This window comes from Dama dama, chromosome 18 (assembly GCF_033118175.1).
Source record: "Dama dama isolate Ldn47 chromosome 18, ASM3311817v1, whole genome shotgun sequence".
Taxonomy (NCBI): domain Eukaryota; kingdom Metazoa; phylum Chordata; class Mammalia; order Artiodactyla; family Cervidae; genus Dama; species Dama dama.
In genome coordinates this window covers 97,552,004-97,577,855 of record NC_083698.1, presented here as the reverse complement: position 1 = coordinate 97,577,855, position 25,852 = coordinate 97,552,004, and the positions used below count along the sequence as shown (strand labels likewise).

Sequence of the window (25,852 nt, the reverse complement as noted above, 5' to 3'; positions counted from 1 at the left end):
TCTGGAATAGGTCCTCTGTCTGTATTTTTTAGGCAGTTAGATGGGGGAATATCAGAGTTTTTCCTGAGTCTTTTGGGCCTTGCTTGTTTTCATCTTGAAATAATGCACCTACCAAAGACACATTGTTGTTCAGTTGCTCAGTCGTGTCCGACTCTTTGTGACACACGCCCCACCCCCCCCACACCCCCATGGACTGCAGCACTCCAGGCTTCCTTGTCCTTCACTATCTCCTGGAGCTTGCTCAGACTCATGCCCATTGAGTCGATGACGCCATCCATCTTGTCCTCTCTTACCGCCTTCTCCTCCCGCCCTCATTCTTTCCTAGCAACAGGGTCTTTTCCATAAGTCGGCTCTTCGCATCAGGTGGCCAAAGTATTGGAGCTTCAGCATCAGTCCTTCCAATGAATATTCAGGATTGATTTCCTTCAGGATTGACTGGTTGGATCTCCTTGCTGTCCGAGGGACTCTCAAGAGACATTTGGGGATAGCAAATTTTGTTCCCCTATGATGTATATATATGTTTCTTTTTTTCTTGCCAAGGTTTTCATCTTTTTTTTTCAGTTTTTAAAAAAACTTATTTTTAATTAGGGGATAATTTTTATAGTGTTGTGTTGCTTTACAACAGTGTGAATCAGCTGTAAGTAAAACTATAGCTCCTCCCTCTTGAGCCTCCCACCCCCCTCTCTAGGTCATCACAGAGCACCGAGCTGAGCCCCCTGTGCTATATAGCTGCTTCCCACTGATGTACGTTTCTTACATAAACCTAAGAGTATATCAGGGCAGGCATTTAGTTCCTAGACCTGGCTACACAGGCTGTACCAAGGAGGCAATGCTGTCTATATTCTTCCCTTATTCACTTTAGAGACCTTTGCTTAGAGGAGGCAATCTGTGGCTCATCCTTCAATTTTGATAAAAGCAAATCGTCTAACTCTCAAAAGAGGAGATTTTGATGGTTATGATTAGATGACTATTGATGATATCTGTTACTCTCTCATTTAGAGGAAATTTATGGAGCTAAAATGAGGTGTAGCTGGGGCCAAGCAGCCCCATGGATGAGAGATGTGTCTCTCCTGTAAAGCAGGAGAAGGATTCTTGAGAAAGGAGGAACCAGAAGTTTATCTACAGAGGTTGTCTGTTTGGCGTTTGATTGCTTTAAAAGGAACACATGCCCCCAGGAAGGTGTGTGTGTGTGTATGCATTTTCAGTTGTGCCTGACTCTTTGTGACCCCATGGACTGTAGCCCGCCAGGCTCCTCTGTCCACGCAATTTTCCAGGCAAGAATATTGGAGCGGGTTGCCATTTCCTCCTCCAGGGGATCTTCCCGACCCAGGGATCGAACCTGTCTCTTGCATTGGCAGGCAGATTCTTTACCACTTGCTCCACCTGGGAAGCCCACAGTCCCAGAGATTTGCAGAGCCCCGGTGAAGATGGCTGGGAGGTAGGGGGAGTCATGGAGATGCAGGTTTGGGCTCATTGTTTGGGAAACTACGTTTTTGAGCCAAGAAATGTGCACCACGCACAATCTGCCTGTGTGTGGTGAAGTTGACTGCTGGTAACAAGATGTTATTAATTTAGAAAATATAGGCATGCCAGTCTTTGCCTTTTGTTTCCAAGCAGCGTTTTTGTAAGCATGATTTATATCAAGTTCTGTCCCCCTCTGCTGGCGTAAGTCGTTATTGCAGACTGCTTTCCTTCTACCCATCCAGCCTAGCTTTTTAGTGCTGAAAGACCTTAGAGATCACAAACAGAAGCCACTGATGTTGTCACTCACCTGTATGTAAGGTTAGCACAAATACTGCAAAACCTTTCACTTCCACATGCAGTATATTGTCTAGAATGGCTCCTTAGATGAGTTGGACTTTGTCTTCTGAGTGATAGCACTCTCTGTGAGTGTAGAATTCAGCCTGATGGAATTGCATGGGGACTCCTGCCAAAGAGACCCTTGGGACCACTACTAATACGTGGTTTATTTTCCTCTCCTTTGCAAGCGAAGCAAAGGAGACAGTTAATACCCACCCCTGGGTATTACAGTCTGGCCTTCTCTCATTCCCCTCTGTCCTGACCCTTCTAGTGCAGCTAATGTGATCTTTTACCAGATCTCAAGTCTTCTCTGGTCCCTGATGCAATTGAGGACATTCTCTGAGTAGCCACCTCTTTTTATTTATACATTCGGTCTGTCCTTTGGGTCCTAGCACAATTCCCCATTCTCTGAGAAGAGTCTCACCCCATGAGCTATCCAGGCTTGGGTCATTGCTGTGACAGTGGTCAGCATTGTCTTCTGATGTCTTATATCGTGGTCTAACTTTTTAATGTTTGTATTTTAATCTGTAGCAAGTATCTGTCTTTCCTGAAAACTCAAGGTATAATTCTTGCACGGGTCAGTGTTCTAGAGATGCATGTTGAATTTGATGGGTAAGATTGCAAGCACACTCTTGGGTCAGAAGCTGGCACTCACCATCCTGCTGGCACTCACCATCAGCTTGATTGTCTCACTTGCGTGTGTGTGTGTTTCAGTTGCAGATCCCTAGTGTGAAGGGCTTCGACTTCGCTAAGCAGCACCTGGGTCAGCACAATAAGGACGACATACTGATCATTCACGAGCCAGCCCCACTGCCGGGACCTGTGAAGGACCACACCACACCCTCTGAGAACGGAGATGTGCCGAGCCCCAAGGCAAAGATCCCTTCCAAGAACATCCGTCACAGAGGAAGGTTCTTACTGGGCTTTCTGTATTGTTTGCTATTGCGACCCGCGGTTCTCTTTTCCATTTGTCAGTTTCCAGTAGCAGGAGGGCTGACGGTGAGTGTTGCCCGAGTCTGCAGCCTGGAAGACTGATGAGATTGGCCCCCAAAATCAGCACACCCAAGGGCCCTTGATCCGCTCTAATGGACTCCCAGAGGAGGCCCGTGGGCTTTCTTTCCCCAAAGTGGGTAAGGTTATGAATCACCGATCCGTATGCTTTGGTGGTCCCCTTGGAACTTCATTTGGGATTGACCAGCTCGAGGGTATATATTCTGGGGTGACCACACTAGGCCCTCTGGAGGTGATGTTAGGAATAATGTACAAAAATGTATAAAAAGTGCATGGCTTTTGATACACACTTGGCCAGCATCGGCTCTGCCCTTGACTGTTATGCCAGCGGCTGGAGCCGTGGCTTCCTTGCTTGATCTGCAGGTGACCTTCATCACACCCTGCTTTCCTTGCGTGGCTTTTCTCCATCTGCCCCTGCTGTTACCCTCGTTAGCATGTGTGCATGGATTCTTCATCACCCTGCACCCAGCTCCCCTTTCCCAGTTAATTCCCATTCCTCTTACCAACATTAAGCACACTGGGCACTGCTCCTAACAGACTACCTACTGTGACCCTATGGCCCTGTGAGACGGGCTGCCCTTCTCTAAAGAAGACAATGTGCAGGGTCAGGTTTTATTTACTTGTGTTTAGGTCAAAGCATGATCAGGCTTTGGTATTGAAGCCCCCAATTATCAGCCTTCTTTTGAGCTTTGGAATGCCAAATTCTGGTTTTCTGTTGAGAGGGGAAAAGTGTGTGATCATACCAACATTCAGAATGACATTGTAATTTCTGATTTATCAGAAAGCATACCCCAGGGGTTCTGGCCTAGTTTTAAGAATTTAATGAACGTTAGAACATGATCTTTACAAAAGAAGATGAATAATGTAGAGAGAGATCATTTGCTTAATTATTTTGCAGAGTGAGAATAAATCAAATCATTAAAGATTATTGAATATGCTAGTACAATTTAACAAAGTCTTTTTTTCTTATCTGGAAGCCTCATCCTAGACACTTAGTCACAACATCTCAATGGTCTGCATGGTTAATATCACAGTTTAGCATCCCTCAGGGGCACTAGAATGTCTGGGCATTTCAGAAAGTTTAAAGAGAAAGGGTGTTAACTGATTAAGTCTTTTCAGTGAATCCTGGAGCAACTTGGGTTCTATGACACACTTGCTTTTTTAAATATAGAATCAATTAACAGCGATAATCATTGCCTTTGTGTTAGAAGTGTAGGCTTCCTCCAAAGATTTGGATTTATATGGGGTGACTGCAGAATGACCCTAGCTTCCTAGAAATTCTGCAGGCCCAGCTAACTCCTAACCAAACTTGAATCCCAGATCCTCTGATCCAACCCACACCAGTCCCAGGTTGCCTGGGAGCTTGGGGGGGTGGGGGGACTGTCCTCCAGCGAGTACTTGCTTTCCTAGCATTTGTCGAAATGAGCCTGCTGAGCCGTTTAGTAAGGCATGTCATGCTGTCCTCACAAGGTAACTGTGCTATCAGTGTGGTCCTTGAAGATGCTGCACCTCGAAACAAGGTTTTGGACCCTTTGACTTCTCCCAGTTTTGCCCAGAAGCCTGGCTTCCCCATCCAGATGAATGTGACCTTTCTACCTGCTTTCTTTCTTTTTCCTAACATCTGCATTTGTTTTGTGTCTACAGAGTTTCTCCCTCAGATGCCGACTCCACAGTAAGTGAAGAGTCCAGTGAGAGGGACGCAGGGGACAAGACTCCAGGAGCCGTGACCGATGGCAAGTCCCACAGAGCCCCACAGAGTGGTCTGTGACCCTTCTTGTTCTCCACTTTAAAAGTAGTAATTATGAGGGACTTCCCTAGCAGTCCAGTGGTTTGAACTCTGCCGTTTCATTGCAGAGGGTGTGGGTTTGATCCCTGGTCAGGGAACTAAGATCCCACAAGCCCTGCGTTGTGGTGGAAAAAAAAAAAAACCAAAAATGTCATTATGAGGTTCTAGTAGGCTAGACTCTTATACTGCTTCAAATGCAGAACATAAAAATACCCTGTGCATTAGAATATTCATCATTCATACAGTGGATTTTTCAGATTAATTGTCACCGTCTAACGCTGTATCAGTGTCTGCATTGAGCTGGTGGGCCAGGCTAGAAGTTAAGACATTCACTGATGTGAGGTTTTGAGGTTACTGGTCATGTTTGAACCTAGTTTGGGGTCCTAACAATTTTCCTCTTCAAAGGACAAGGAGGAATCCAACTAAAACTGCATCCAGGGTTCAGTGACCTTCTTAGGAGCCCATTTAAGCATTTCACAGCTGTCACTGTCAGCAGGCTGGTTATTTACTTATTCTAGGTCCAAGGGCTTTATATTTGGTCCCATTCCTAGGCCTGTCTTCCAGCAGATAGTTGAGCGTGGTCAGATGGTTGCATGTGTTGTCAGATGTTGTTGCTTCTTTGGCCAGGTTTGAAATGTACTTCACTTCCCTTCTGAAGAGTATTGTCATAAAATTCATGTGTCTTGCAGTAGAACTTAGCTCATCGGCCTTACTAGACTTGGAACCTTTTTTGACCTGATGACAGGGTAGCTTTGGTGTTAGTTTAATAGATTCTGTTAAATAAATGCTCTTGTGCTTGCTGGAACTTTATTTTTATTTCAGGGTTGTGTTTTAGTAGTGCAAAGAAAAGGGAAGTGTCTCTGGATATCATTTTATTACTTTTTTATTTGGCTGTGTCACGCCTCTTTTGGGATCTTAGCTCCCAATTAGGGATTGAACCCAAGCCCTTGGTAGTGAAATTGCAGAGTCCTAACCACTGGACTGCCAGGGAATTACCAGGATGTGATTTTTAATAGTAATTTTTATACTTACGTTTTCCATGACAAATATCTCTGTATAAAATTGCAGTACAGACTGAACCATCTTCTGTAAATGAATAGATTATGGACAGAGTTGGAGAGCCTATTTTATCCACTGTCATGTTTGTGACCTTGTATGTCCCTTAGTTGTGGGAACTCCTCTGGGACTAAACCAGCTGATTTTTGAGATGCCTTCCAGTTGTTTCTTTTTTGGTGTTAAAAACAAAAACAAAAAAGAAAAACCTTAGAATAAGGGAAGAATTTTTTTCTTTAGATCTATAATGATCTAATTTCATAGAATCTTAAAAATTAGTTAGCACCATGGTAATAGGTGCACTGTTTCAGATAGACAGGATTAAAATCTAATTTTGATCCTGGGAAAGAAATATTTGGGGGAAAAAAATCAGCTCTGGAGCTTCTTAATTTCTGTTAATTGTATGTCTGAGTAAATCTTCCTCTTTAGTTCCTGTTTTTAACTCCTTCTGTACTTAATTGCTCAGTCGTGTCAGACTCTTTGTGACCCTTTGGACTGCAGCCCACCAGGCTTCTCTGTCCATGAGATTTTCTAGGCAAGGATACTGGAGTGGGTTGTGATTTCCTCCTCCAGGAGATCTTCCCAACCCAGGCGTCAAACCATCGTCTTCTGTGTCTCCTACATTGTAGGCAGTTTCTTTACCCACTGAGCCATCAGGAAAGCCCTTTAACAATCCTTGCTAATAGTATTAGAACCAGTATATTATACATGACTAACAAAAGTCAAATATCACTCTCAACATATATTCAAAATCCAGGTAGTAATAAGCATGTCAGTGTTGGGGCTTAGAGTTGACTATGGAAGGAGATAAGTGGCCTAGACATTCTTGTGGGTCCTAGAAGGCTCACATGCCGCTATTTTAATTTAAAGATGTACTTACTTATTGATAATGGAATTAACATTCCTTTATAAATGTTCTGTTGCTTCAGTATTTCAGTAATTCAGATTGCCCTTTCCTGTGTCATTCTGTTCTGTGGACATCATCTTACACTATAATTTCTATCCTTATTTTTTTTGTTTTATAATTTTTTAAAAGATTTTAATACCTACTTGCCTTAAGGCAGTGTTTGCGCTGCATTGATCTATGTAGCCCTTGTACACTCCATTGTCATTATTATCCAGGCAGTTTTTTAAAAAATTGTGCAGTGGATAGCAAACGATAAAAATATGTATTATATGTAAAATAATATGTGTGTTACATATGTATACTAATCCAGTTTGTTTATATATATATGTAAGGAGATATATATATATATATATATATCTCTTTAATGTATGAATATGGCAAACAATATATCGCATTTTTTAGACTTTTGGAAGGGCTGAGTTCTAGGCAGTCTAGAAGTTGAGGCTTTCTGTGCATCTCCTGCTTCTCCTATTGCAGCTGGTGAATTATAGAGCGAGGATCCAGTTGAGGGGTGGGAAGGGCCAGGGCAGGACTCAGTCCCAGGCCTGCAGCCCCGGTGACCCAGGCAGGCAGATGACATGAGCGGAGGGGCCTTTCTTCCTGTCACCTTTGCACCCTGGTTTTTTTTTACCATCCTGGAGGAGGCCACCTCTGCCTTCAGTATCAGTGACTTAATGGGACACCCTTTGTGACATTTGCCGTTGGTTTAAAAGTTTGGGTTAGCAAGGCGGGCCTTATCTGGTGGAGCTAATTATCTCCTGCTAGGCTTCATGCCTGTAATTTGAGTAGCTCCCTGGTGAATGGGGCTGTCTGGCTGGGTTTGCATTATACAAAGGGTCAGGCTCCCTCCGGGCAGGGAAAGAAAGCCCAGGAACAGCCTGAATGCAGACAAGTGTGCCTCCTCGCTAAGAGACATCTTCATTCACAGAGTTAAGTATGTAATTTCTAATTACTTGGGATGAGTATTACTGAACTTAAATGAATATAATTCAAATTGAGAGGAAATACAAAGATTTGTGTCCCACTGCTGTGCATTCCTTATATAAAGTATCAACTACTACTCCGTACTGCTTTGCTCAACACATTTTTACACTGAGGGAAAACCTCTACATTTTTCACTTATGATTGAGGTTTCAAAACTCAGGCTTTTGTTTAGAAACAGTTTCTACATGCCCTTACTCCTTCTCTTGGCCTGTGTGTGTGTGCTCAGTCATGTCCGAATCTTTTGCAACCCCTTGGACTGTAGCCCACCAGGCTTTTCTGCCCATGGAATTTTCCAGGCAAGAATACTGGAGTGGGTAGCCATTTTCTTCTCCAGGGGATCTTCCAGACCCAGGATGGAACCCATGTCTCTTGCGTGTCCTGCATTGGCAGATGGATTCTTAACCACTAGCGCCACCCAGGAAGCCCCTCTCTTGGTGTTTGGCCATTTATTTTCGAGCAATGTTAGAGTAGCCCAGAGGTGACTGTGGCTTAGAGGAAGGGCATCAGGGATCTTAGTGCATGAATTTGGGAGTTCTTTTCATCTATTTGGCCCTTCTTAATCTCTCTCTTTGCTTTTTAAAAATAAAAGTTTATTGAGATTATTTCTGTTATAAAAGTAATACTGACTAGAGAAAATCCTCATTATAGAAAATACAAAAAAGTGGAGAAAATGACCCATTACACCAAGATCCAGTCTCTATTAACATCGTAACGTGTTTTTCTTTTTTCTATACATTTAAGTGTCTTTCTTCTTTGCAGTTCTGATTACTAAAAAAAAATTCATTGTGGTGAAATATATATAGCCCTAGAATTTACCCTTTTAACCATTTTTTGAGTGTTATCTGCATCTCTTTGTAAAGAAGAAACTAATTCCTTGCAGCAGCAGCTTTTTCTTCTCTTTGACTCCTCAGCTTCATTTTTTGCTGCATTAGAACTGAAAAGCCAGCAGCATTCACCATTAATCAGTACAGCAGGTCCACAGTCCCCCTGGTCTTTTTTTTTTTTTCCCGACGGTAAGTTGCCTTGGCAACTAAATTTATATCACTCTCACTCCAGATGAGCATGGACGTTCAGAGCTGTTATAAATGTTGTCCTCCCCGTTCTGTTAATTGCTCCTGGCCGGCCACCCTCAGGTTCCTCTTACCATTTACCCTGTCTTACTGAAGACTTGGAAACACCTTTAGACAGAACAGGACCATCTGGGGCACAAAGTGTCATAATGATTTTCTTATCTTCCCTACAGATATCTGTAATTATTACTGAGGTTGAAGGAGACACTATTTAACCCAGACAGTTTAGGCTCAAAGAGTGACATTTCAAGTATTCTGCCATGGAGTTGTGGATGTGTTTTTGGTCTGGGACCCATCTAAGGATCCTTTAGGAAATAATCCGTAATAATTGTGATGGTTTGCTCTTTTCTTAGGGTGATGGTGTTTACTAACTCTGCTCTTCCCTCTGTTCCAGGGGCAGCACCCAGTTCGGGGAACGAGCAGCACTCGTCAGCCTCCATCTTCGAGCACGTGGACAGGATCTGCCGCCCCTCGGAGGCCGGTCGGCGGGTCCCCAGTAAAATCCAGCTGATTGCCATGCAGCCCATCCCGGCCCCTCCAGCCCCGCATCCTGCCCTGGCCGACCGCGGGGCAGAGACCAACAGGATTCACAAGGAGGTATCTGCTTTTATGGAAAATTACTGTACTGCTCCATACAGTAATTAAAAAAAACGAAAAAGCCCTTAGATTCTGATTTGGTCAGTGCTTAAAAATGAGTGAAAGTTAGTGTCAAAAGGTCACTAACAACGTGAGCTCCTCACGTGTGTGCGTGCATGCAAGTTGCTTCAGTTGTGTCCAGCTCTTTAGGACCCCATGGACTGTAGCCCACCAGGCTTCTCTGTCCATGGGATTCTCCAAGCAAGAATAATGGAGTGGACTGCCATGCCCTGCTCCAGGGGATCTGTCTACCTGACCCAGGATCGTGTCTCTTATGTCTCCTGCATTGGCAAGCGAATTCTTTACCACTAGCGCCATCTGGGAAGTCCCATGAGCTGCTCACGACGATTCTTAATTTTAAATCTGCTACTCAGTATTTTTAGGTCAGATACTGATCATGGACACTAGTGGGCACATTGGGAGATGTGCAGACTAAAGACCAGGGCCGGCTATCCTTAGAAAGTCCGCCTTAGCCTGTGGCTGGGGTTTGGGAATGAGATTTTGGAAAGATCCCCACCATTCTCAGAATGGAGTGGCTCGCTGTACCTAAACTGTTTTTGTACAAACAACATGATGTATGCTGAACAGCTCTTCCTGGAGTCTGAAATTTTGGTACATGCTAGGCAGAGGGTGCCTATGTGAGCAGTCTCCAGTGAAGACCCTGTGAGCATTGAGTATCTAATAAGCTTCCCTCGTAGATGTCTGGCACGTGTTGTCACAGGTCATTGCCGGAGGAATTCAGCACACCCCACGTGACTTTACCGGGAAAGGACTCCTGGAAGCTTGTGCCTGGGTCCTCCAGACCTCATCCTATATGCCATTCCCCTATGCTGGTTTTGCTTTGTAGCTTTTTGCTGTAATAAATTGGACTGAATGCTGAGTCCGGAGGGTTCTCCCAGTGAATCACTGAACGCTGAGTAATCTTGGGACCACGGTAGATTCTGTGAACTCTGATAGAGCTGCTCTGGCCCCAAGATCTAAATCATGATTGGTAAAATACCCTATTCTAGTGACTCCTGGAAGAGTGAGTTAGATCTGCTTTCTTCCTAAGATTCTGGAATCAGAGGCCAGCTCGAGTCACTGTTAAGCTGAACTTGAGAAGTTTGACCTGGGCTGGACCATGAGTGCAGTGAATAGTATTGAGGGCCGCACGCATGACAGCATCGTGGCTGTCCGTTTCCTGCCTCTAAGAAATACCTGCTGCTCTGTGAGTTCTGCCAGGTAAAGTAATAATTGGTACAACTGAATCCTTAAAGTGGATCATCTCATAGTAGTCTCATCAAGAGTTCTTACACTGTCTCCTCTCCATTGGCTCCTTGCCAAGGACGTGACCACAAGAACGTGCATCGTGGGTTCAAGGTGGCATGTGCTGTCCCTTCTCACCAATGCTTGGGAGCCCTGGGGTTGCTCACATGACCCCTGTCCTAGCCTAGACCTGTTGCCATCAGTCCAGTGTTGCAGATTGTCTCACACCAGCCGTGAGTAAGCACTCTCGAGTGGGTTCTCTGTGTGACTGAAAGAAAGATGAGAATGAGCTCACCAGGCCCATGGCCTCACCACTGGAAAGCGTTCATCTCCACTTTGTTCTTTTACTATCTTTTTAAAATGTATCTGATGGATACATAATGGTATAGGAAACATATATACTGATTATGAAGCATAAAATGAAAATCCAACTTAAGAACAAGAGCATTATCAGTTCTGGTGGACCTACCTGTATGGTAGGTACGGACATCTCAATGGAAATGTTTTCTTCATAGGAGGTTCTGGCGCAGATTCCAGGCATATCTTAGTCCTCCTATGAGACCTCATGTATTTTAAAGAACAGATCCTGAAAGAGTTAGAGGGGCTTCCTGAATTATCCTGCTGGGAAGTTTGTCCAGACTCTCATCTAGCTAATCCTCCTTCTCAAAGTCTCAAGGAGGACATGGCTTCTGGTCTGCTGTGGTGTGGCAGACCGTGTCCTGTCTTGGACAGTGTCCTGTTGTCTCTTTCCAGTTGGAGTCCCATCTTGGTTTCCCTTTTCCCCCTCTGTCTCCCTCCATCTCACTTGCTATTAAATTCTCTGAAGCAGGGCTAAGGGATTTGAAAATGAGGTGATGTTTGTTGATGAAGGCAGGCATTCCCTGTCTGCTCTCCACCAGAGCCCAACAGACTGACCGCTCCCGGAGTCGTGGCCTCCTTCTCCTAGACATGCATCTGCATTCCTGCTTCTGGCCCTTGGCCTCTGCCCACTACCCTTTCTCCCCAACACTTCCAGACATAGTTCACGCCCCATGGAGCCAGGAGGATGTGTTTCCATACTTGCTGATTTTCTTCTTTGAGGAGAGGGGTCTCCTGTCAGGGGGCTTGTTTCGGTAACACTGAAACATCATTAGTAAATGGCTATTTTATTGTATAGTGCAAATATCTTCTTTGAACAGTTTTAATTTAAAAACTTATTAAGTAATGATACTATTGGGTATGGAAAATATTTACTTTTTTCTCAGGGAGAATTACATCTAGGAATTACTGCCCCTCAGCATCTTCAAAGTTGCCACTGGACGATTTCCTGGGTTTGAGTACTTTTGCCTTTCCCAGGTCTCGCAGTGGTACAGAATCTGCCTGTCAATGCAGGAGATGCTAGAGACATGGGTTCCATCCCTGGGTCGGGAAAATCCCCTGGAGGAGGAAATAGCAACCCACTCCGGTATTCTTGACTGAAAAAATACCATGGACAGAGGAGCCTGGGGCCGCAGAGAGTCAAATAGGACTGAGCGCACAGGCACGCATGTCCTGTTTGGGGGCCATACCGAGGCTTCTCCGCTCACACGCACCACGGGGAGGGTGGGGACGCAGCTAGGGGACGGTGGCAGGCTCTCCGCGGCTGGTGTCCTTGTCACCCCTTTGGGCCTCTTGGGAGCCTAGGACAGCTGTGTGTGTGTGTGTGGGGGGGGGGGGGGGGTGTCGGAGGGAGGGCAGGGGAGAGACACAGGACGCCTCCGGACTACTTTGTGCACGGGTCCGTGGAACCGTGGAAACGGTCTGTCTCGCTCCCCAGATCCAGACAGCGCTGCGGCACAAGTCTGAGATCGAGCACCACCGCAACAAGATCCGGCTGCGCGCCAAGCGCCGCGGCCACTACGAGTTCCCGGTGCTGGACGAGCTGTCGTCGGGCGACACGCGGGAGCGCCACCGCGTGTACCGCAGGGCGCAGATGCAGATCGACAAGATCCTGGACCCCACGGCCAGCGTGCCCTCCGTGTTCATCGAGCCCAGGAAGAGGTGGGCGTGCGGCCGAGGGGGAGGCCGACCCCGCCTGGCGGTCGCCTGCGGGATCTCCGGGCTGCCGGCAGGGGGCGACCCCTCCTGGCGGTCGCCTGCGGGGAAGGCTGCTTCCACCCCAGTTACCCCGGGACTCGCCATTCCCGGGTTTCCTGTCTCCTGGCATTCAGCTTTCTGAAACGGGGGCCCCTTCCTTGTCAGACGCTGAGCCCTGGCTCCCCCTCCCCTCTGTCCTCGTCCTGCCCTTGCCCCCGTGTCATCACCACCCTCTGCTTGCTGGATGCTCACTTCTTTTCCCGCTGGTGCCCTCAGCCTCTTGTTCTCTTGGTTTCCAAGACCCCTGCTCCTTAAGGGGGAGGCGTTTTCTGTAAGGCCAGCTCTCATTTGCGTCTTGCTCTGCCCAGCCCTGAATTGGATCAGGCTTCTTGTGGGTGGACCCTGTGCCCCTGTACTGGTGGGGCCCCGAGTCTCCACCCAGCTGCTCCCCACAGATGGGCCTGCCGCCCTACCAGGCGATGGCCTCATCGCCCTCTAGACATTCATCTACATTCCCGTTTTTGGCCCTGGGCAAGATCCCAGCTTCACCTCACACTCTCCCCACCTCCCTCCTTATTGATTATTTTTGTTGGATAATTTGGACGTATCCAAAGCTCCTCCTCCCTCTTCAAGACCTAGGTCAGGTCCCAGTAGCCAGCGACAATGTTATTCTGTGTTGTTCTGTGTGTTTAGTATTGTCTGCCCAGGTGGACTGTGCCTTTCTTAGAGCAGAGACTGTGTTTTACACGTTTATGTCCTGCGGGGTGTTTCATACAGTGGCCAGCAGGCCCTAGGTACTCAGAAAACCCTTAGCCTTCAGTTCATGAGCCAGGGCAGGAAAGTTATTTCCTATGAAGATAATGTCTTTTTCTCCTGGCAGCTCCAGGATAAAACGTTCCCCTAAGCCACGCCGGAAACACCAGGTCAACGGCTGCCCCGGAGATGCTGAGAAGGACAGACTTATCACCACAGACAGTGACGGCACTTACAAAAGGCCGCCTGGTGTCCACAACTCTGCCTATATCGGTTGCCCGGTGCGTACGCTGACCCTTGCGTCTGGTGGCCAGCGGGAGATGAGTGAGAAGTGCCCCCTGCGGCCACGTGTGGGGTTGATGCTCCAGGGCCAGCCGGCTCGTGGGGCGCACGTGGGTGGGGGCGGGGATGGGCCGCTCATTTGTGAAGAAACTTGAGTCCTGGAGACCAGGGGGCTGCTGGGGGCGCCCTCTGGAAACATGCTCAGTGTTTTTCTTTCCTATGTGCAAGCCCCGTCCTCTCGGGCTTCAGGACGGGCACTTTTGGGGATTCACTGGAAAACAGAAATGTCCAGAAAGTTTTTTTTTTCCCCTTCCCCTGGTTGAGGGAACTGTTTGGATTTCTTGGTGGTAGAGGGGATATTTAGGGTTTTGTGTCCCGTTCTGCTCTTAGAGGGCTAAGATGTTCCCTGTGTGTGTGTGTGTGTGTGTGTGTGTGTGTGTGTGCGTGCGCATATATATATATATATGCATATATGCATATGTATGGCTTCCCAGTGGTTCAGCTGTAAAAAATCCACCTGCAGTGCAGGAGATACAGGTTCAGTCCCTGAACTGGAAATATACCCTGGACAAAGGAAGTATTCCTGCTGGAAAATCGTAATCCATGGGGTCGCAAACGAGTTGGGCTTGACTGAGTGACTAAACAGCAATGTGTGGGTGTGTATATATATATACATGTGTGTGTATATGTGTGTATATATATATATATATATATATATTTCTAGTTTTAATGGAAGAAAGAGCTTAATGGAAATGAAGAAATAGGGACTTAATTTTTTTGGAAGGAAAAGGACACAGAGTTGCTTGACGTGTTAAAGCAGATGTTGACAACATTAAGAAACATACAGACCCCACTAAGTAGAGAAGAAAGGGCTAGCCTCCCCAATGGACCATGAGAAATACAGATATAAAAACACCCCAAGATGGAGAGGAGCCCCAGATACCCAGGTATCTTCTTGTTAATCCATTTTTATCCACTGTGTCCGGCAGCACTGGGACACACAGTGGATGTCTGTGACTCTGTGCCAAGGTGCAGCCCTGACAGAGCTATCTTTGTTAAAGAAATGAGCGAAAAACATGCCCTCGGAGAAAGAGTTTATGATGTACATGATCACTTCAGATAGAGCTTATGTAACCAGTGTTTTATTTGAGTTTTATATTTTAATCCCTCAAATGACACAAATATCTAACTCTGAGAGATACTAAGCATAATTACACATGTGTGCCAAATGCCATACTGACATTGGGACTAAATATAATTGCATCATGATCGTCTGAGAGATGATCCCAGGCTTCTTTCCCCAGGCTTTTTTCCCCAGGCTTTTCCTTGGAATCTTATTGTGATTCTGGTGTCCTAAGACTGTCCCTTCCTAACCGGCTTGTGAGGGTTGATGTGATTCCTGAGGGCTGGAAGGTCTACAAATTAGGCTCCTTTGTTCCGCAGCAGGATGAATGAAAGAGTCCTTTCTGAAGGCTGTGAATAAATTCCTCCGGTGGGGGAACCAGCATTGGCAGTTCTCACAGTAGATGGCGATCTTGAGCTGCCGCTGTGTTTTTGGACCAGTGTTGGGGCGTCTGTGGTGTCTGGCTTGATCCTGGAAGGGATGTATCCTTGGCTCCCCAGGATGGTCCCTTGGAGCTTTTGTTTTTGTCTAATCTGGAACCTCAGAGACCGTGTTGTGTGAAACTAAAGAATAGATTAGTTTTCTGGGAGAAATATCAATAACCTCAGATATGCAGATGACATCACCCTATGGCAGAAAGCAAAGAAGAACTAAAGAGCCTCTTGATGAATGTGAAAGAGGAGAGTGAAAAAGTTGGCTTAAACCTCAACATTCAGAAAACTAAGATTGTGGCATCTGGTCCCATCACTTCATGGCAAATAGGTGGGGAAACAGTGACAGACTTTATTTTGGGGGGCTCCAAGATCACTGCAGATGGTTAATGCAGCCGTGAAGTTAAAAGACTCTTGCTCCTTGGAAGAAAAGTTATGACTTTTCTTCTGCTCTTAGAGTGCTAAGATGTTCCCTGTGTGTGTGTGTGTGTGTGTGTGTGTGTGTGCGCGTGCGCGCGCGCATATATATATAGACAGCTTATTAAAAAGCAGAGACATTACTTTGCCAACAAAAGTCCGTCTAGTCAAAGCTGTGGCTTTTCCAGTAGTCATGTATGAATGTGAGAGTTGGACTATAAAGAAAACTGAGTGCCAAAGAATTGATGCTTTTGAACTGTGGCGTTGGAGAAGACTCTTGAGTCCCTTGGACTGCACGGAGATCCAATCAGTCCATCCTAAAGGAGATCAGTCCTGGGTGTTCATTGGAAGGACTGATGCTAAAGCTGAAACTCCAGTACTTTGGCCACCTGATGCGAAGAACTGACTCATTTGAAAAGACCCTGATGCTGGGAAAGATTGAAGGCAGGAGGAGAAGGGGATGACAGAGGATGAGATGGTTGGATGGCGTCACCGACTGAATGGACATGAATTTGAGTAAACTCCCGGAGTTGGTGATAGACAGGGAGGCCTGGCGTGCTGCAGTCCATGGGGTCTGCAAAGTCAGACACGACTGAGCGACTGAACTGAACCTTCAGGACAGGACTGAACCTGTCCTCTCCTTCCTCTCTTAATGATCCTAAATCAGGCTTCTTTCATGGTGGCCCAGACCATCCTTCTTCTCTTTGCTTTTTTTCTTAGCAGAAAGTGCAGAGTTTCCTCCCTCAGCTGGAGGGAAGAAGCTCTTCCCTGGTGAGTACCACCTCAATCAGCTGCTTCGTCCCAAGTGGCTCCGATTTGCAGAGGTACCCTAAGAAGTCATTCTTCCTTACATGGACTTTTTACTTTCTCTCCTTAAAATTATGAAATATATACTTTATTTTTTATTTTAATACTTAAATATTGTATGATTTTGTTTTAATTTTTATTTTATATTGGAGTGTAATTGATTTTGGGCTTCCCAGATGGCGCAGTGATAAAGAATCTGCCTGCCAGTGTAGGAAATGCAGATTCAATCCCTGGGTCAGAAAGATTCCCTGTAGAAGGAAATGGTTACCCACTCCAGTATTCCTGCCTAGAGAAGCCCATGGACATAGGAGCTTGGAGGGCTGCAGACCATGGGGTCATAAAAGAGTGGGACCAAGCTGACCACACACACACATAGTTGATTTACAGTGTGTGTTTCAGGGGTATAGTAAGGTGATTCAGTTATATGAATATCTTTTCTTTTTCAGATTCTTTTCCAGTATACGTTATTACAGAATATTGAGTAGAACTCCCTGTACTTGTTGATTATGTAAATTATGTGTGTGTGTGCTCAGTTGCATCTGACTCTTTGAGACCCCATGTACTGTAGCTCACCAGGCTCCTCTGACCATGGAATTTTCCAGGCAGGAGTACTGGAGTGGGTTACCATTTCCTACTCTATGGAATTTTCCATACCGAGAGTTCAAACCCTATCTCTTGTGTCTCCTGCATTGGCAGGCAGATTCTTTACCACTGAGTCACCTGGGAAGCCCATTTTATATATAGTTGTGTGTATATGTTAATCCCAACTTCCTAATTTATCCCTCCCCTAGCCTACCTTTCTCCTTTGATAAAACCATAAATTTGTTTTCTAAGTCTGTGAGTCTGTTGAAATGTATACTTTCAAAGATAATGCCTTTTTGAGCACTCACCTTTTTACAGGTAGTATTTCATCTTGAAGGTTATACTACGCATACATGCTTTTGAACTATCTTGAATTTTGTGCTTTCCCCTCAAAATATCTTCTTGAGAGCTTTCTTCTCCTGAAGTAAAAGAAATATTCCTGGATTTCTCGTAAATAGGGTTACATTATAAATCAGGATTCAGCACACTATGACCCTCAGGCCAAATCCAGCCTACTGCTGGCTTTTGTAAAGAAAGCTTTATTGGGACACAGCCACACCCATCATTTTTGTGTTATCTATGACTGCTTTTGCTAAGGTGGCAGAGTTGAGTAGTTATATGACTCACAAAGCCTAGAATATTTACTCTCTGGCCCTTTATGGAAGTTTGTCAACCCCAATATAATTTATTTTCCAAGTCACACCCTTGTGAGGGTGACAGAAGATGGTATTAATTATCCTAGGATAACAAGCATGAACCGAGATTGTCCTGGACCAACCATAGTACATCATCACTCTCTTATAATATGAAGGATTGCAGAGAGGCACCAGAATACATCATAAAAATAACATACCCTTTTTTTGTTTTTTTTACTAAAGGTAAAAAAGTTCTCATATATTTCTGGGGAGTGATAGGTGAACATGTATTTGTGCCAAGGAAACAAACTGAACATCAAAGTCATCAAACTTGGATTCAAGAGAATGAAATTCAAATTCCAACTCCTGGGTATCCTAGGTAGATCTCATCTTCTGTTGATTATAGTACCATCTGTTAAGTTCCATCTACGTGTGAAACACTGTGCTGGATGTTGGGACACAGGAAAATGAATAAAACCTCTTCTTGGCCTGCAGGTTGCCGAGAGTCTAGTCTGTGAATTTGGGGGTTGGGAGCAGCAGGAAGACCAGAGAGCAGGAAGCTCTCACATCATCACTCTACGGCTCTTTGCCTTCATGGCAGGATTCATGGGACCAATGAGACTCCAAGGGAACCTACCTTCACATCTTTGCAACAGGTCTTTCTTGCTATAGAAGTTATACCTTCTTTAAAGTGACACCCACTGATGCTGAGATTGGCAGTGGCTGTAGCTTTTGGGGACCCTCCTCAAATGTAAATAGGGTTTGTCCCCCATTTGAATCTCAGTTTGCCCTGTAGCCACAGTGCTCGCTTCCATGCGGTGCAGTTATTGAAAACCACCACCAGGAACATGGCTTCTGGTTTTAGAGAGACCCTCTTAATTACCAGTAGGACGTTTCTACAGATATACTTTTCTTTTTCGCCATGAGGTGTTGGGTTGGTGGCCCTCTACTCATCACATTCTTCCTGATCTGCTCCTCAAGAAAACCAAAAGCAGGAGAAGGTATGAATGTGGGCTATTTTTGTACCTTGTAAGGAGAAGAACACAGAGTCTTTCCAATGTTGTGTCACAAGCCGGAGACCTTTGGAGCCCCAAATCCTTCCTCGATGATGAAGCCGCTTAGTGGAACTTTACTGGGATATTGTAATTTTGGAGAAGCAGTCTTTGAGGACCCAGTGTGTGTTACACCTGGGGGTGAGACCACCCACTCACTGTTGTGAAGGACGGAGCACTGGCCCATCTCAGGAGCCGTCTCTGCCCAACAGCACTTGTTTCTGTGGAGGACGAGGGCCCAGTGGTGCCACAGCTTCCAGGTCTGCCAAGAGAGTCCAGAAATCTGAGTTTTCGTAGGAAATTTTCGGATTTTTAAAATATTGACTATTTTTTAAATACTGCGTGGGCCTAGCACAATAGGTTTGTGAACTATTGGTGGGTTTGCCAGTTCGTAGTCTGTTTTTCTCTTTGTTTGGAATTACACAACTGCTGCTCTTAAGTGTTTGATGCTGGCGTGAATAATAACTGATCCTCAGTGTACAGACAATAGTCATTAGGAGGTGTTTCAGACAGTTGACTAAAAGTAAGGATGTGACTCTGGAATAGAGATTTTCTTTGTAAGAGATTCACTGATCCAAACAAATATGGGAATGCCTTCCTTTGGCCCTTCTGTGGGATGATCCAATCAGCGAAGCTAAAACTGTGGACCTGTAGAGTAAGCAGAGGATTCCAGGAAAAGGTACCCACCCAAAAAGAGGTAGCAGAAGCAGAATTTATTTTCTTGGACTCCAAAATTACTGTGGACTGTGACTACAGCCATGAAATTAAAAGACACTTGCTCCTTGGAAGAAAAGCTTTGACAAACATAAGACAGTGTATTAAAAGGCAGAGACATCACTTTGCTGACAAAGGTGCATATAATCAAATCTATGGTTTTTCCAGTAGTCATGTATGGATGTGAGAGTTGGACCATAAAAAAGGCTGAGTACTGAAGAATTGATGCTTTCGAATTGTGGTGTTGGAGAAACTTTTGAAAGTCCCTTGAACTGCAAGGAGATCCAACCAGTCAATCCTAAAGGACTGAAGAATCCTAAGGAATATTAATTGGAAGGACTGATGCTGAAGCTCCAATAATTTGGCCATCTGATGTGAAGAGCCGACTCACTGAAAAAGACCCTGATGCTGGGAAAGGTTGAAGGCAGGAGTAGAAGGCAGAGAATGAGATGGTTGGGTGGCATCACTGACTCAGTGGACATGATCTTGAGCAAGCTCCATGAGATAGTGAAGGACAAGAAAGCCCAGCATGCTGCAGTCCATGGGGTCGTGAAGAGTTGGACACGACTGAGCAATTGAACAACTTTTTCTTTGAGGACATGGGGTCACCAGCCCACTGAGTAGAACCTCTTCTCTTCAGTGTCAGTTGAAGTAATTTTAATTAAAAATTTTAAATTGTTACTTATGTCCCTGCCTCATAGACAGTGGGTATAGTAGGTAAACTTTTCTTGTTGGCTCATGTTATCCAGGGACGCCTTTATTTTAAGAAAGTAGTTTCTGAACAAATAATAGATACTATTAACTGTTTATAAAGAGTTGTTGCAATAAGTGTTAAAAAGGTTTATACACACATAGTTGTAACATGGTGGTGACTTTGAATTCTTTGGGGTTGTATAGGGCTGTTCTATTATTACTAGTCAATAGACTGCTTTAGTGGAGGGTTTCTGTATCTATGGAACGTCAACTAGGTATTTTAGTATGTAAACTCTGACACATCATTTTTGGTTGTTAGGGGCTCTCAGGAAAAACATGAACTTCCAGGTACTGAGATACCTTTCAGGGAGTTCATTGAGTTTTGCCTGACAGATAGTTGTTGAATATTTTTACTTTTTTTCTGATTTCAAACTTTTTGCCCTGATGAAAGGTAACACACATTCCTCGGCTGTGATTTGAAATATTTTTATGGTAAACCCATTCCTCAATGGCAGTGAAAATGGTTACAAATTCTGTCTTGGTCCTAGAATTTTGTTCTCCACAGAAGCTTGTGTCGGATTCTTTTTTTTTTTTTTTTTAAATATAATTGCTTTACAATGTTGGGTTCGTCTCGGCTGTTTAGTGAAGTGAATCAGCAATGTGTATACATATGTCCCCTCCCTCCTGGATCTTTCTCCCACCCATCCCACCCCTCTTGGTCGTCGCAGAGCCCCAAGCTGAGCTCTATAGCAGCTTCCCACTAGCTGTCTGTATTACACACGACAGTGTGTAAATGTCAGTGGTGTGCTCTCAGTTCATCCCACCGTCCCCTCCCCTACGTGTCCACATGTCTGTTCTTTATCTCTATCCCTGCCCTGCAAATGGGTTCATCTGTACCATTTTCTAGATTCCATTTATATGCATTAGTACGCAATATTTGTTTTTCTCTTTCTGACTTACTTCCCTCTGTATGACAGACTCTAGGCCCACCCACATCTCTACAAATGACCTGGTTTCGTTCCTTTTTATGGCTGAGTGATGTGATTCTCCACTTTGCTGTTTCCCCCACTGTAGTCTGATCCCGACCTCCCGGCTGACGTGCCCACGCCGTCATCGGCTGAGCTGGGCAGGTATCCAGGCCTGCCCTTCCCGGCCTCCCAGTACATCCCGCCCCAGCCGTCCATCGAGGAGGCACGCCAGACCATGCACTCCCTCCTGGACGATGCTTTTGCCCTGGTGGCCCCCAGCAGCCAGCCCCCCAACGCTGCGGCTGCAGGCCCTGGGGTCCCAGCCGGCCTGCCCGTGAACAGCACCCCTTCCCGGGAAGAGAGACGAGCCACCCAGTGGGGGTCCTTCTACAGCCCGGCTCAGACGGCCAACAACCCGTGCAGTGTAAGTGTGGACCTTCTGGAATTCTCTCATGGGCAAGATGTTGGAGCTTTGTTGCCTGACTGCCTCATTTTCAGGATCCCTGCAATACCCTGATTGGATTCGACTGGAATTAAAGCTTGTATGATGAGTCTTAGTTTTTATCATCTTCTAAGTTAATTCTCAATGTTGAAAACATCGTTTTATGCAACTTGGACATTTCATGGAGGTACTTTCCTGAATTTGCCTCCATGAAAGGTATAAAATTCATTGTCATAAAATATATGTGGAGTAACTGTCAAAATTCATTCTCGTTGTTTTTTTTGTTTGTTTAGTTGTTCAGTCCTGTCTGACTCTTTTGTGACCCCATGGACTGTAGCCTACCAGGCTCCTCTATCCCTTGGTTTTTTCCAGGCAAGAATACTGGAGTGGGTTGCTGTTTTCTACTCCAGGGGATCTTCCCAACCCAGGGACAAACTCATAACTCCTCCAGCTCCTGCATTGGCAGGCAGATTCTTTACCAAAGGGAAGACGTGGCTCTGTGGTAAAGAACCCACCTGCCAGTGCCGGAGACATGGGTTTGATCCCTGGTTCGGGAATGTCCCTTAGAGCAGGAAATGGCAACCCACTCCAGTATCCTTGCCTGAGAAATCCCATGGACAAAGGACCCTGGTAGGCTACAATCCGTGGGGTTGAGGAAGAATCAGATAGGACTTAGAGACTAAAAAAAACAGCCAGAAAATTTTCATTGATGTCTCCATAAAAGACACAGTCAAGAAGGTCCTAGAGTCATTCAGCTTCTTTTTGTAGGCCCCTGGGACCCAAGAGGTGAGGTGAGGCTCTGGGAGTGGAGGCATCTAGTCCACCAGTAGCCAAACATAGTCATTTTCAAATACCAGGTTTCCATCTTGGGAGCTGACATTTCAGTGCTTCATCTGTTTTGTTATCCTTTATTTGTTTATTTTTATATTCAATCAGTGCTTTCAAAGGTGCCTTCTCAAGTCAAGGACAAGAAGTAAAACTCAAGGACGTAATATTAAATATTATCTTTTGCTAATTTCAGATGATGAAACATTTGATTCTGGAAAGATGTTAATAGGTTACAGTTTAAATTTGTTCTTCAAGGAGTGTTTATACAGGGTTCTTCTAGTTTTGCTAACCATATTAAGGTTAAATTGGGTGGTAATAAGCATATGTTAAAAGAATTTTCAGCTCTGGGGACTTCCCTGGTGGTCCAGTGGTTAGACTCTGTCCTCTCAGTTCAGGGGACCCAGGTTTAATCCCCAGTCAGGGAACTCGATCCCACATGCTGCAACTAAGAACCAGCACAGAAAGATACATTAAAAAAATTTTTTTTAAAGAAGAATTTTCATCTGTGGAATTTTCAAAGTAGGCTCTTAGCTAGTTTCTTTCAAGGCATAGTGAGCACATGCCGGAGTGATCAGAGCCACCACACAGGAGAAAAATGCTATCCAACCTAGCCATTGTTGGTTTACATATTAAAATATAGATTGTTTCAGCAATAAAGGTTAAACCATTTCATAATTATAGGTGATAGGTAATTATAAACTAGTAGTTTATAATCTTTAAGGAAATGGATGATACAGAACAAAACTCAGCAATGAAAATGAGTTTGACCATATCTGCTGTCTGTTTACTTTAAGCTTGTCTCACCTGTTTGTTCATTCAGATGTATTTATGGAGCACCTGCTTTGCTTGTTGAGTGCTCTGCGAGGTGTTGGGGTCACAGAAGTGCACAACATACAGCTCCAGCTCCTGCATCCCAGTGGGGATATGTGGACAGTGGAAAAAGTAACTCAGTGCGGCATAGGGCAGGTGTCAGGCAGGAGGAGAGTATGTGGGGGAGCCCTTGACCCAAAGTGTTCGGGAAGGATTTTCTGGACAGAATGACATCTAAGTGGAAGTCTGAGGGCAATTAGTGGTTTCAGTTAAAGAAGAGTATTCCAGGTAGTGGGGAATCTAGCAGAGACCCAGAAACAGAAGCATCTGGTACAAACTCCCTCTTCTGGACAAAATGGAGGAAAGGCTCAGGATTTATCCTTCCTCCAGAAACGAGTAAAAATAACTGAACAAAATGTATGGGTTTTCACCACATTGGACTTGAGGCAACAAAGAAGAGAGATCACTGAGAGATGCGTAGAACCCTCCCGTCACCCCAGTTCCCATCTTGAGAGAGTTTCTAGCTATGGTGCGGGGAGGAAGACTCCAGGGAGAGCTCCATGGTCTCCCCGAGGTGAGACAACGGAGTGGAGAGTATGGGGAGGAGAAGAGAGCTATGGTTCACAACAGACAGTGCAGGAAAGCAGAGAGAAGCACAGAGAGATGCTTCCAGAGATTGCAGGGAATCTTCATTTGAGTTTTGATCAGTTTTAAGGTGTGAGGAAACTACCCCAGATGAGGGAAAGAACTGCCCCAAGAAATTAAAGGGAACCATCCTTAAAGCTCACAGAAGCATGGGGAAATGTTCCTGCTGTGGATTGAATTATGTTCTCCCAAAATTTGTATGTTGAGGCATAAGCCCCCATGCACATGTTTTGGAGACTGAGTCTTGAAGGAGGAAGGTTGAATGAGGTCATACGGTTGCATCCCTGATCTGGTAGAACTGGTACCCTTATAAGAAGAGGAAGAGGCACCAGAGCTTGCTCTCCACCGTGTGAGGACACAGCAGGTAGGCAGCTGTCCACAAGCCAGGAGGAAAAACTAGCAACAGCTGAACCCTGCTGGAAACTTGACTGTGGATTTTCCACCTCCAGAACTGTGAAAAAATTAATTTCTGTTTTTTAAGCCACCCAATCGGTGTTTTGTGATGGCAGCCTGAGATGACTATAGTTTGTGTGTGTGTGTGCAGTGTAGAAGACCTCATAATTCGCGGAGCATCAGTTAGAGTACTCAGAAGAGTTTTGCCTCAGTAGTGGGGCAAATAGCCCCGGGTTAAAGCTGCTCTCATTCTACCTAACACAGAAAAAGTAAGACCTGAAGCTGAACAAAGTCAGGAATATTTATGTAGAAAACCAAAAATATACAGCATCCAGCAAGGTAAACTGAATAATGTCTGGCATCCAATCAAAACTAACCGAACAAGCAGAGAAGCAAGAAAATGGTACAGATTATAGCAGTAGTAGACAAAGATATTAAAAGAATTATTATAATGGAGTTTTGTATGTTTAGGAACCTAGAGGAAAGATTGAACACATTAATTAGAAGCATTGAAAAATTTAGAGGATACAGATCAGAGTCAACCTTTTAAAAATATTTTTTATTGATATTTATTTGGCTGCTCTGGGTCTTATTAAATAGTTGTGGCGTGCAGGATCTGGGATCTTCGATTTTCATTGAGGCGTGTGGGATCTTTAGTTGTGGCAAGACTCTGAATTGCAGCATGTGGGGTCTAGTTCCCTGACCAAGGGTTGAACCCTGACTCCCTACATTGGTTTCTGTTCTCACAGTAGAGAAAGCAGAATCATCTCTTCAGAATGAGAGAAGTGTAGCAAGGCAGGAGGGTTGATGGAGAGTAGAAACAGGAAATACTTACGGAGGAGAATGAGGGAAAACAGACTAGAGACATGGAAGTAATCACTCAGCCCTGAGGCCACTATTGAGACTGACGGTCATGAAATTATAGTGGCACAAATTAAAGTTTTGTAGTTTACCAGCATTCAGATACCCAGGTGTAGACAAGGAGAGAATAGGCAATTGGATTGATCCAGGACTGGGGCTTTATCAGGCATGTGTGATGATAAGACAGCTGGGAAGAGATGTACAGGTCAGAGGGTACAGTGGAAGTGATGGTAGATTAGCACTGGAAGGGGAAGTGGAGGAAGCTGAGGTTGATTAAATGTGCTAGAGCATTGGAGACTCTTCCTCTCAAATCTATCCACTGTATTACACTGGTGGAGTCGTCATCATCTCTCACCAAGATTATTGAAAGATTTCCTGTTCATCTCCTTGCCTCTGGTCTTGAAAGGAGGGTGTCAGGGTGGTGGCTGACAAGTAAAATGCTGTTTATTGGTTTGAGGAGCTGAGAGGCTAACACAGTAGATGCATCTATGAGGGACAGGAGGACTTGAGCGAAGAGGGAGACCTTCCAGGAGCCTCTTGGGCTAGTCTCATGTTTTCCTAAAGGAGAATTCTCATCTCACTTCCCAGCCTATACTTGGTGGCTGCTGGCATCTACATGTTGCTTCTTTCTGCTCCTTGAGTTGTTCGGTGCAGAAATTTGTGGCCTTCTTAATTGCTCCCTAACTGATAGAAGATGTACGTGTCCTGTCCTCTGGGAAGCATAAATAGTTCTTGGCATTCAACCAGTTTTTCCGAATCATTTCCCCCCCTGAATAACCAGTGTCCATTTAATCTTCATATTCATTTCTTTCATTCATGTCAGGGAAACTTCCTTTCATTTCTGAAGCAGTTTTCTTTGTTGGATTGAA

General features: G+C 45.0%; 1 protein-coding gene across 1 annotated transcript in view; it reads left to right on the top strand.

Annotated features, from left to right (window-relative positions):
• Positions 1–25,852, top strand: part of KIAA1549 (KIAA1549 ortholog) — a 124,338-nt gene that overhangs the window by 77,895 nt on the left and 20,591 nt on the right. Inside the window, exons 12-17 of the mRNA XM_061166544.1 lie at positions 2,515–2,711; positions 4,456–4,571; positions 9,006–9,208; positions 12,288–12,511; positions 13,428–13,581; positions 21,111–21,428. Of these exons, the coding sequence (XP_061022527.1) occupies positions 2,515–2,711; positions 4,456–4,571; positions 9,006–9,208; positions 12,288–12,511; positions 13,428–13,581; positions 21,111–21,428 (1,212 nt within the window). The remainder of the gene's footprint in view (positions 1–2,514; positions 2,712–4,455; positions 4,572–9,005; positions 9,209–12,287; positions 12,512–13,427; positions 13,582–21,110; positions 21,429–25,852) is intronic.